The sequence below is a fragment of the Cibotium barometz genome, chromosome 6 (genome assembly GCF_041138505.1).
Source record: "Cibotium barometz isolate CiBa-2024 chromosome 6, ASM4113850v1, whole genome shotgun sequence".
NCBI lineage: Eukaryota > Viridiplantae > Streptophyta > Polypodiopsida > Cyatheales > Cibotiaceae > Cibotium > Cibotium barometz.
In genome coordinates, this window is record NC_141051.1 from 56,422,178 (window position 1) to 56,433,712 (window position 11,535).

At 42.3% G+C, this 11,535-nt stretch overlaps 2 protein-coding genes across 2 annotated transcripts; both read left to right on the forward strand.

The window, feature by feature from the left end:
- Positions 1-582: 582 nt before the first annotated feature.
- On the forward strand, positions 583-2,342 carry LOC147637883 (glucan endo-1,3-alpha-glucosidase agn1-like). The gene has a single exon (XM_086799712.1). It carries the CDS (start codon positions 588-590, stop codon positions 1,929-1,931), a length of 1,344 nt encoding a protein of 447 aa, XP_086655838.1. The 5' UTR covers positions 583-587; the 3' UTR covers positions 1,932-2,342.
- A 7,733-nt stretch (positions 2,343-10,075) lies between these two features.
- Positions 10,076-11,209, forward strand: LOC147637884 (uncharacterized). Its single transcript, XM_086799073.1, has 4 exons — positions 10,076-10,193; positions 10,314-10,547; positions 10,631-10,977; positions 11,114-11,209. The coding sequence occupies exons 1-4, from the start codon at positions 10,076-10,078 to the stop codon at positions 11,207-11,209; spliced, it is 795 nt and encodes a 264-aa protein (XP_086655199.1).
- Positions 11,210-11,535: the final 326 nt, after the last annotated feature.

Genomic DNA, 11,535 nt, shown 5'->3' on the forward strand with positions numbered 1-11,535 from the left:
TCTCGTGTTGAACCATGGCCCTCGCATGGCTTGAGCCATGGCAAAGCATTGGGTTACCCTAGCTTAGGTTTAAAAACTTTTGCTTTTTTTGCTCTTAAGGTTTGAAAACCTTGGTCTTCTAATGACTAACGCTAGAGTGAAATTACAATCCCTCGAAATGAAATTTTGGGGAAAAAATTAATATACCATTCCAATTTCGTCTTAATATATATATATATATGGGCCCTGTTGATGAAATCTCGGCTTAATATGAGCCCTGTTGATGAAATCTCGGCTTAATATATAGATATAATGGGCCCTCTAACTGAAATCTCGGCTTAATATGAGCCTGTTGATGAAATTTGGCGTGGGCGATGGCTTTAGAAGCTTTGGGAGTTGGTATGGCAGCTGGCTGCTTGACTTTGTAAGTTGGTATGGGTCTTGAAAGTTGAGAATGAGTAAATTTTCAACGGGCGGTTCAGACAGCGACGGTCTGCTGACTAGGCCGTGATAAGCTTGGAGAGTTGATCATTGACCACCCCGACTCGGGGCCGGCCTATATATATATATATGCAAGGCTCCACAATTCATCGACAATTCATCGAGTCATGGCTTCTCCACTACTGTCACGGTGCATGGCCGCCCTTCTCTTCTTGCTTGCTATTAGCTTGGTTTCTGAGGTTCCACGCCCTTGTGCCGCCCAATCCAAGATGGTTTTCGCCCACTACATGCTCTACTCCTTCCTCTACACTGATGATGTTGCAGGCTTCACAAGGGAGATCGAGCTGGCCAAGAGCTATGGCATTGATGGGTTTGCCCTCAACACGGGGGTTTGGGATACAACCACCTACCAACCCAGGGCAGACAATCTCTACCAAGCGGCTGCGAATAGCGGTGACTTCAAGCTCTTCTTCTCTGCAGATATGTCCGGCAGCCTCACCCTGGATAACATCCAGACCATGCTCACGCGCTATTCAGGCTACTCTAGCCAGCTGACCTACAACGGCATGCAGTTCATGTCGACGTTTGCCGGACGGACTAAGAGCATTTCGCCCTACACAGATCCGTTAAGCACGTGGCAGGATGGGGTGTTCACACCGGCGGGCGGCAGCTATTTCTTCGTGCCCTTCTTCGAGACGAGCGGCGAGCAGTCCGACATCACGGCCGTAATCAACGAGTTCGACTCTATTCTAAGTGGGCTGCTCGCATGGGATACGTCGGCGTGGCCCTATGTGAACGGGATCGTGTCGGACGCGGCGGACCAGGCGTACATCGCCGCCTGTGGGGCTGCCGGAAAGGTGTACATGGCCAGCGTGAGCCCCTGGTTCTACAGTTCCTCTCTCGGCATCAAGGGTAACTACGGCGGAGACACCCTGTGGCGGACGCATTGGCAGCAGCTCATCTCGCTTCAGCCGGATTTCATCGAAATTCTCACATGGAATGACTGGGCGGAGCGCACCTACGTCGTCTCTGTCCCCTCCGACAACACCCCCTATGGCGTGTCCGAGAATAACGACGCCGGATACCCCCACCTCGCCTACCTCGACCTCGCCGGCCGCTACTTCATCCCCTGGTACAAAACCGGTCAGGAGCCCGCCATTGACTCCGCCAGCAAGGAGGCTCTCTACATCTTCTACTACACCCAAAGCAAGGACGGGTCCACTGTGACGGGCTCCAGCGATCTCGACGACAAGGTCTACGCCACCGTGCTCTTGTACCAGCCGGCCGACGTGATTCTCACCTCCGGCACCCAGACTACAACGTTCAGCAACGTTCCGGCAGGCGTCCAAAGCGTCAGCATGGCGTTCAGTGCTGGCCAGCAGAGCGCTTCGGTGGTCCGTGGTGGCTCCCAAATACTGTCCGTCACCGGCGCGTTGTCCATTGACGCCTCAGTTTCTGAGTACGATTTCAACGTATACTCCACCTATCAATCTGCTTCCCAACTCCGTTAAATAACGTGAATTGTAATGTCTCTTGCGTTCGTGCCATTGTCTCTAATGCTTAAGAACATTATTGGCACTAGAACTAAACTTACCTACGATGTTGGATGTTATATGGAAAAGAAAATTAAATAAAACTATACTTAACTTAAAGCTTTTTTTTAAGACAAATTGTTGTGGGAGGGTGGAGTATTTCCATCAACTCACAAAGAACCCCGTTGCGCAACTCTAAAAGACAAATTGTTCTCATGAATTAAGTACTTAGCTATAAAACATAATACATATTTAGCCACCAAGGCTTGATAGTTGACCCAATATTTTCAAAAATCATGAAAGAAAGATAAACATACCGTATGGGGCACAATATCTGTCTACATACTCTGTTGGAATATGTGATCAATGTCATGGCCTAAGGTTAAGGCACACAATGAAATGTAAAAGGACCATGTAATATGAAGAGAATGAAGGGTAAACCCCCACTTGGAAGAGGCGAGTTTCAGAAGATGCTCTGGAGGCTATATTCTAGGGAGCCATGTGGGGGGAGATGGCCTTGGATGCCCTTGATGATATGTAAGCAATGATGTCACTCAACCTGGTACACTTTGGCTATAAAATGATGGACCTCCTAATGAGAAAAACACAAATTTCTATGCTATGTGAAGCTCCTCATTATGCTGCCATTTTGTTCCCTTAATCCTTGATTAAGTGCTAGTTAATTACCTTTTTGCTCATGTGACCACCATGGCTTATCTTGAACCACCATAGCTCATTTATCATCCCGTACTCACATTAAGCTTGCATTATCACTCATTATGCTTTTACCAACATGGTATCAGAGCCAGGTTATCCTTAGGCATAGTAATTAACCACATTAATTATATTTCTCACTTTTGCAAGCTTTCCATTAAAGCTCCAACTCACCCCCTGCTGGTTTTTTGCTTCATACGGGCTCTATAATCCATCAAATCACAAGCTTCTTGATTCAAAAGAAAGCTTGCAGCCGACTCCATCGACGCCTAGCTCCATGTGAGCTCCCACGCACTCTACGCGGCGCAATCGACTTTGCAACAACACGCTATTTTCTGGCGAAATTCGTCTAATTCGTGTTGTATGGTGAATGGTTTGCTAATTCCTCTTGTGAGCATAAGGTTGATGCTATGAAGCCCCCACATGTTGATTTTCATGAGCAATGGTCCACTGTAGCTGCTGTTTGAACTAATTTATCAGTAGCAGTACATGCTGTGTTGCAGAGAAGATTTCCAGAGATTGAAGCAGCATCTTGACATGTTTGAGTGCTGAGTTTAAAGCCAACACCTTGGTTTTCACTTGGTTTAAAGCATTTTATGTTTCTCATTTGGGAAGAGCTTCATTCAATTGCTCAAGGGGCAGTTTTCCCTCTTTGAATTAATCACCTCCACTAATCATCATGTACTTAGTAATTATCTATTGTGATGACATTTTAATATGCATATTGAGTAGAATACCTCTTTGCAATCATGCCTTCGGATGCGGAATCATCTAATGAAGCTTATATCAAGAAATCATTGAAACCCAAAAGCAAAATTAGAAAACCTAGGATGAAAATCAAGTCTAGGCCCAGTTATTATTACTATGCAAAGGCTTATGGGTTTGGGGAATTCTTGAGTAATAACATGCATCTATATGGTGAAGGGGGATTCTAGCTTTTAATACTTTGCATTGTTCAATTCCAATCCTGGAGTCAACACTGGTATCATCATCCTCTTTCATCAAGAAATTCAACGGTCATGACTTCCACACTTGGCAAGTCAAAATGAGGTTCTTACTAATGAAAGAAGGAGTTTGGGGCAGAGTCAATGGTACTATACCTAAACCTGCCACACAAAAAGGAGAAGTCTCTTGGCAAACCAAGGATGAGAAAGCATTAGCTCTTATTGCCCTTGGAGTTGAAGATAGTTATATACATTACATTGGTAATGGAACATCTTCACAAATTGCGGATAAATCCTTTGGTGCTCAAGGCCTCCACAGCAAAATCAGTCTCAAAGTAGACTTTTATAGTCTAGAGTTCAAGGTTGATGAGACACTTGCGTCTCACATCAACACCATGAAGAGCTTGATGGCCCAGCTCGAAGCCATCAATGAACCAGTCAAGGAGAGTGATGCCACAGCCATCCTCCTAAAGTCAATGCCATCCGAGTATGATACACTCATGCCGACCTTAAAGTACATGCACGATCCCACTTTGGAGGGGATAGAGAGTGTTCTCTTGGAAGAAGAGAAGAAGTTGAAAGGTAGGGCCATTGATCTTGTCTCAACCCAGGCATACCTTGTTGGATGTTGGAGGGTGGAGTATTTCCATCAACTCACAAAGAACCCCGTTGCGCAACTCCATGGTATCTAAAAGACAAATTGTTCTCATGAATTAAGTACTTAGCTATAAAACATAATACATATTTAGCCACCAAGGCTTGATAGTTGACCCAATATTTCCAAAAATCATGAAAGAAAGATAAACATACCGTATGGGGCACAATATCTGTCTACATACTCGAAGGTGTCCTTTGCCCAATCCCTTCCCAAGCCTACTCAAAGTACGCAAAAATAAATCTCCTTTAGCACTTGTTTGGTCACGGCCAACTAATTCCCAAAAGCGGCTAGGTTGACCACCTTTTGAAGTAAATTCTCAATCATTGCAAACAACCTCCCAAGGCAGCTGCACGCTGACATCTCGTTCACATTGCTCACTCATTCTGGCTATTAAGTGGCATGCCTTCCTGTAGACAATCGATTCAATCAAGCTACCAACCATGGCTTCAAAACACTTAATCCATCTTTTCTTACCACAGGTCTAGAGTATCTGCAAGACCTATATTGAGCTCCTAGAAGGTCATAACTTCACATGATGTAATTGTAATGAGCTACATTTTATATCCCAAATATAAGTAGGCCAAGTATGGACCTCAGCAAAAATTGTGGTTCAGCCTTCATCTAGTTTACCATAGAAGGGAGTTTTTATATCTACAAATCCATCACTGGGGAGATTCAATTAAGGAGCCAAGATTTATAGCAAATCATGAACTACACCTTCTCTTAGCATGCCAAACTTTGACTAACTGTTCTTAAAAAAGCACACAAATATGTTGCCTTTTTTGAACCAAAAATTGTCACATTTTTGTACACCCACGTGTGCATCCCCAATTGGGATTTTGATGTCAAAAGGTCTATGGACATCACAAAATGGAATTGGAATGTGGGGAGATCTATGGTGCATGCAATGGAAAATACGAGACTACATAAATTGGCAATTCTCACTCTCAATTGGGATAGACACATGTTAATGACTTGAATATTGTGCTATTCAAGTGGGAGTCAAATAATCATTTGCCTTTAAACTTGGTAGAAAAGATGATAAGAAATGGAGACTCAAATATACTCAAAGCATCTAGATTGTCAAGTTTAGTAGAATTTGATCTTTTGAGATTATCTGAAGATCAAATCTTTCAAATGGCTCTTACTACATCAAAGTTTATGGGTCAAATCTAGAGCTAGACATTGGACTTAACAACATATTGTTTAACCTCACTATAAGGTATCAGTTGGAGACTACTATACATGATTTTGGAATTGAAACAACACTACTAAGATATGGTGGAAATGGATGGAAAAACTGCTAATGGACTTTATAATTGATAGAAGTTCTATGAAGAGATACCTTTTTAGGGACACAGAGGAAAATCTAGGAACTGATCGATAGACATCTAAATTGAATCTTTGGCTACACCTCTCCCAGTTTTCCCTTCCTTCCACTCTAAGGTAGGAGTGGCTTATTGTTAACTACATTAGTTCAGATGGTTGTTGACCAAAGACAAACACACCAACACCAAGAGCAACAAGGAGATAGACTACCACAATAGCCAATTGATGGGCGCTCATGATGACTATTAAGGTGTTGCTTCCGTAACTCTCACTTCAAGAGTGAGTGGCAAATAAGATTGTAGGGATTCCCAGTGAATGCGCTTCACAAATGTATTATGATAACAAACATTGTAATTATATAAGGTGCTGCTTCTATAACTCTCACTTCAAGGGTGTGTGGCAAGCTTGTAGAGATTCCCAATAAATGTGCATTATAAATTTATTATGAGAACAACATTTGTAATTCTATGAGGTCATGGATGCACCAACACTTTAACTAATTGTAAACAACCATGGCCTTGTCTCAGGGGGTGCACTTCTAAAAAATCATATGTATCACGTGCGTTCAAGGGGTATTTAAAAAACCCCTTAACTAAAAATTTGTCCCCAATAAAACCACCCCTCTTTACTTATGAACTAAATTAATAGATTTTTTTTTGAAGTTGAATTAAAATACCCCTCCTGTTATTGTAATCTTATTAAAAGCCAAATTTTGAATTTTTTTTGACGAAAATGTCCGGCCTTGCCTCGTGACCATGGGGGCGTGTTCCATTCGTTGATTAGATGCCTGGATAGTTACTATTTTAGGTTGGAAGTTCGCATATTAAAGGCTTAAAAGCTTAATTAAACCCATTCCGGGTACCCGTTTTTAGTTCAGAAAAAACTATTTAAGCGTAAAATTATACGTAGATTCCAAATTTGGATTCAAAATTACAAATTTCTAAGTAAAAATGGCTCATTTTCCAAAAATAGAAGTTTTTTGATCGTAAACATGACAAAGTAAGTTATATTTTTCAACTCTGAAGCAAGTACATTGTTATTTACAATGGGGTATGTTACAATTTCTGAGGGCTTCTTTATAGCTAGCACAGTCTTTCTTTGCATGTTCTAGGTCATCACAACACCATATACATCTGAATGTAAACCCTTCTTTGCTTTGAGGCCTTTGCATAGAAGCCTGCCCTAATGGTAGCCCTTTTTCCTCAATCCTAGACATCTTCAGTTTTAGGTCTCGCATGCCTTTAATAAGCTCATCCATCGGCCCTTCTACCTTTGGGATTGCAGCAGCTAGTTTTGGTAGATTCTGAGGGGTAACAGCAGTTATAGGAGTTGTCGAGCTCATCACCATTTTATCCCTCCTTCGCTGCCGCTTTGCTAGCATGGTGACCGCATCCTCGACATCATTCCAATCATTCTTTAGCCCCTGCTTTGTATCCTTATCCTCAAGGAGAATTTCCAGTTTTTCTTGGAGATCTTTCCCGGCTGCTTGTAAGAAGAGCTCTGTTTTTTCCCTGTCCAAGGTTGTGCGCTCAATCCTTGACAGTTGGGCATAGCGCTTCTCAAACTCTCTTAGCAACTCTTGGGGCAGAAATTCCCATTTTGGGTTTTGTGACCCATTCTAAGAAAGTTCATTTGGTCACCCGATCGGAATCCTCCATGAAATATTCATCCTTCAAAGCAAGCTTGAACTCCTCCCAATTTTTGCTACCATGTGCTGCCTGTAATTCTCTTATGCGCTCTCTTATTTTAGGAACACATACCAGCTCAAAGCTTCGAACCATATGCTTGCGAGACTTCATACCACAAATAACTATGCCTTTTCTGGATGATGTGCCAATAAAAGGCTGTGATGAGAAAGATAAAGATGGGGATTTGGATTCGAAAGGGTGCTGCAAGTTTGTGGCAAATCATATAAAAGATTGTGATATGATTCTATCTTACTTTGTCTGGATTGAAATCAGTGTTTGGGGTTGGTGAAGTGCTAATCGTGGGGCATCTTTGTAGTACTAATGGACGCCGACCTTGTCCAGCCAAGATAGATGCAATACAAAGAATGAAAGAGATATGCATTAATGTTACAAAGCTGAGGAGATTTCTTGGTGCATGTGTCTTTTATATTATATGGATCCCACATTATGCACATGTAGCAGATCCTCTTTATCAACTTTTGAGGAAAAATCAAAAATTTTTGTGGAGTGCAGCACATATTAAAGCTATGCGGAAGCTGAAATATTTGCTCCAATCATCACCTACTCTAAGGAAGGCAGATTATGAGTGTGGCAGGCCTGTGATTGTTACAGTTGATACTAGTCCTACTGGGATAGGATGGGCTGTAGTCCTACTGGGATAGGATGGGCTGTAGGGCAAGATGATGAGGATGATCACAGGTATGTAATCAGATTTGGAGCAAAGGTATTAAGCATTCGTCAACGAAAATATCCGCAGATCAAGAGGGAGTTATGGGGAATAGTCACTGGTCTAAAATGTGAAAAAGAATATCTTATTGGGGCATCTGTACTTGTGGAAACTGATTGCTTGCCACTCCCTGGGATGATTACAAGCTGCACCACTCCAGATATCGCTATGCTTATGTGGATTGCCTATATCAAGTCACTAAATCTTGAGTTTGAGCATATTGCAGGAAAAGATAACCCAGTTGCAGATATGCTATCAAGAGCCAGGTATGAAGATGAAGAAGGGATGATTAATGACATTGATGATGTAGGTACAAAGTTCTATACTACTGCATATGCAAAAGGGGACCATACTTGCTTATCAAATGCACTTGAGTCTTTTACTGACAAAATGTATGAAGGAGATTGGTCAATACTTGAGTACTTTGACAAGACAGGAAAATTGGTCTGACTCAGAATTTAAGAGGATCCGCAGAAAAGCATATGGGTATTTTCTAAAGGATGGATACCTCTGGAAGCATCCTAAGCAGAGGAATGCTATGCCACAGAGAGTTATATGTGATAAATAGACTCAAGGGAAGCTCATGAAAGAATTCCATGAGAGTCTCTGGGCTGGACATCGAAGTGTGTGGGCCACCTTTACCAAAATAAAGGAAAGATATTGGTGGAAAGGAATGTACAAGGATGTTTCCCAATATGTGGAAACATGCATGGTATGTCAAATGTACTCAAATGTGCGACATCGTGATGGCTTGCAACCAACCTACCCACCTGCCATGCACTACAAATGGGTAGTGGATCTAGTTACAATGCCTTTGGGAATTTGGCAGATGCGGTACATAACACTTGCAAGAGAAGATTTGACAAATCAGCAGGTGGAAAGGCGTGCTCTTAGAACAAAGAGTACGAAAACAGTATGCAAATTTCTCTTGGAAGATGTGATTTGCCGGTATGGTTGTGTTGGGAAAATAACAGCTGACAGGGGTGAGCTAGATGTTGAAGAAACAAGGGAATTCTTCTCTAGAATTGGCATCAAATTGGCCCTAACATGTGCTTACAACCCTGAGGGCAATGGTAAAAGTGAGCGAGGATATCCTCTAATCATTAAAGCTTTGGCTAAGGCATGCAGAGGAAGAATACGAGAGTGGCCAAGGCTGCTACCATATGCTTTGTGGGCTGACCGTACAACTCATAGCTCAGTGACATGATACATGCCTGCAGAATTAATGTATGGTCAGAAGCCAGTAATGCCAGTTGAAGAAGTAGTTCCAAGTTGGAATGTATTACCCTGGGTGGAAGAATTGAACAGGGAAGACCTCCTTGCATTGCGAATAAGGCAGCTGGAGAGGAGGCCTGAAGATGTAGAGCTTGCTAAAGCTCGTTTGAAAGATGCAAGGTTGAAAAATAAAGAAAGATTTGATAGAAGACACAGACTCCGGCCAAAACCTATTGAAGAAGGTGATTGGGTCCTAATGTATGATAGTAGTCTTGACAACCAGTTTACTGTGCAAAGGAAGTTTACAAAAAGATGGTTTGGCCCTTACATTGTCAAGCATGTGCATAGAAATACCATGTATACCCTATGTGAGCTTGATGGAACAGAGATAAAGAATCTTGTATAGCAGGCAAAAGGATCAAGATGTTTAAAAGAAGGCATGACAGTAATCCTTTTGATTCACAGGAGACTCAGGATGAGAGGCTTGACAGTGATAGTATGGATATGGTTGAAGAGGAAGAGGATGATCTTCCTGGTAATGTAGAAGATGAAGACGACATCCAGATATATGTGGATCTTGAAGATGATTTGGCACATACCAGAGGATGTGCAGGTTTAGAGGGGGTGGATGTCATGCCATGGCACGTCTATGGTGTGAAACCATGCATATGAGGCCATTAAATGCAAATCCAGATGCATGGGATTAAGTGCCATGACTTGAGTCATTATATGATGCCTAAGTACATATGTTCATATTGTAAATGAGGTTCAATAAGACGAGCTGAGGCTGAGCCAGGTCTCGAAGCCTCTGTACATGAGTGTGGTGTGAATTATGGAGTTTTATGCTTATGGTAGACCTTGTAGTAGGGCATTGTCGGCATTGGCTATGGCGATCGCAGCTTTTCTTACTCTCGGATGATCCCCTCATCTACAACGTTTTTGTCTGCAGCAGCGGCCAAATCCAAGGTCACATCCAGAGATTGACAATGCCTAAAGATTAAAGCAGCCGCAGTTCAGCATAACAGAAAAGTAGATATCATGCTTACAAGCCACACTCAAGCCATGGTAAGGGACATGACTTGACAGAAGGGGATTCTTCACAAGGTTCCGCAAGGAAAAAGGATTGGGAGAATGCAAGTTGTCCGATTTGCATGGATTTTCTGCATAATGTTGTCCTCCTTTTCTGTTCCTCATATGATAAGGGCTGTCGCCCATACATGTGTAACACCAGCTACCGGCATTCTAACTGTCTTGATCAGTATCAAAAGGCCTATCTGGGAACACAGAAAACTTGTTTTTCAAGAGAGCCAGTGCCTGAAAGTTCCTCTAACCAAGCTCTAGATTGTTGAACACCACCAATACTGAATCCGTTAGGATGGCTCATAGAAGTGGAAGGAATGTAGCCATCAACGGACTAGGAGGAGCTACAGCCATGCAAGGTTTGGATCTCGAGCTAGCATCAATGGATGAGGGTGAGTGCGCAGATGAACCTGAACAGTCTGGAGCATCTTCATCCTTTGTAAAAGGTGACATGGAGGGTCTATTTTGTCCTCTTTCCAGAGGCAAAGTGAAAGGATGGAAAGTAGTGAATTCAGCCAGGGAACATCTAAATCACAAGGCCAGGAACTGTGCACAAGAGTTTTGTTCATTCAAAGGAACTTATGAGGAGCTTCGTGTCCATGCTAGACGTGAACATCCATTGGCTCGTCCTTTTGAAGTTGACCTAGTTCGTCAAAGCGGCTGTGCAGACGTATACGCAAGGTGGTGGCTTGCGTGGCAAAAATACGAAGGATTTTTTTTAAAGGGAATATCTGAATATTAAGCATGAAAAAAGGAGGCGCAACGTATTTTTCAATTTTGGAAATCCGTGTTTTTGGCTGCAAAAGGTAATGGGGACCGAATTCCCTGCGGGAAATAGAGGAAAACCAGGCAAACGGCGCATATTGAAGGGGAGGGGGTGTAAAAAACAGAACCAGAACTGAAATCTACCAGAGATTCAAAGATCGTGATGAGGGCTACTGTATAGGGCATCCTGGGGTTTGAATTAAAGAGAAAATGAAGCGCTATCCAATGTCATGATCTTCAAGAATCTCATAGTATACAAGCGAAAATGATGTCAAAACCTTTACAAATGCTGATTTTGGCGCTTACTGCAGTGAAGCAAAACATGGGAAAAGCGAAATTCATGAATTCGCTTCCTTTTTTTACTCTGAGATAAGTAATTTTTTTTGTTTTGTTACTTCATGATTTTCAAAAATCGTATAGTCTTAGAATAAAAACATTCCCCCTTTAAGGTTTTTGGGGTCGA

What these genes read in the sequence shown, in the direction of transcription:
- LOC147637883 (XM_086799712.1), top strand. Translation starts at nt 588, where the DNA reads ATGGCTTCTCCACTACTGTCACGGTGCATGGCCGCCCTTCTCTTCTTG.
- LOC147637884 (XM_086799073.1), top strand. Translation starts at nt 10,076, where the DNA reads ATGGTAGACCTTGTAGTAGGGCATTGTCGGCATTGGCTATGGCGATCG. An exon ending in CAGCAGCGGCCAAATCCAAG is followed by an intron (nt 10,194 to 10,313) that starts GTCACATCCAGA and finishes ATGACTTGACAG; the next exon opens with AAGGGGATTCTTCACAAGGT. An exon ending in GTCAAAGCGGCTGTGCAGAC is followed by an intron (nt 10,978 to 11,113) that starts GTATACGCAAGG and finishes TGGCTGCAAAAG; the next exon opens with GTAATGGGGACCGAATTCCC.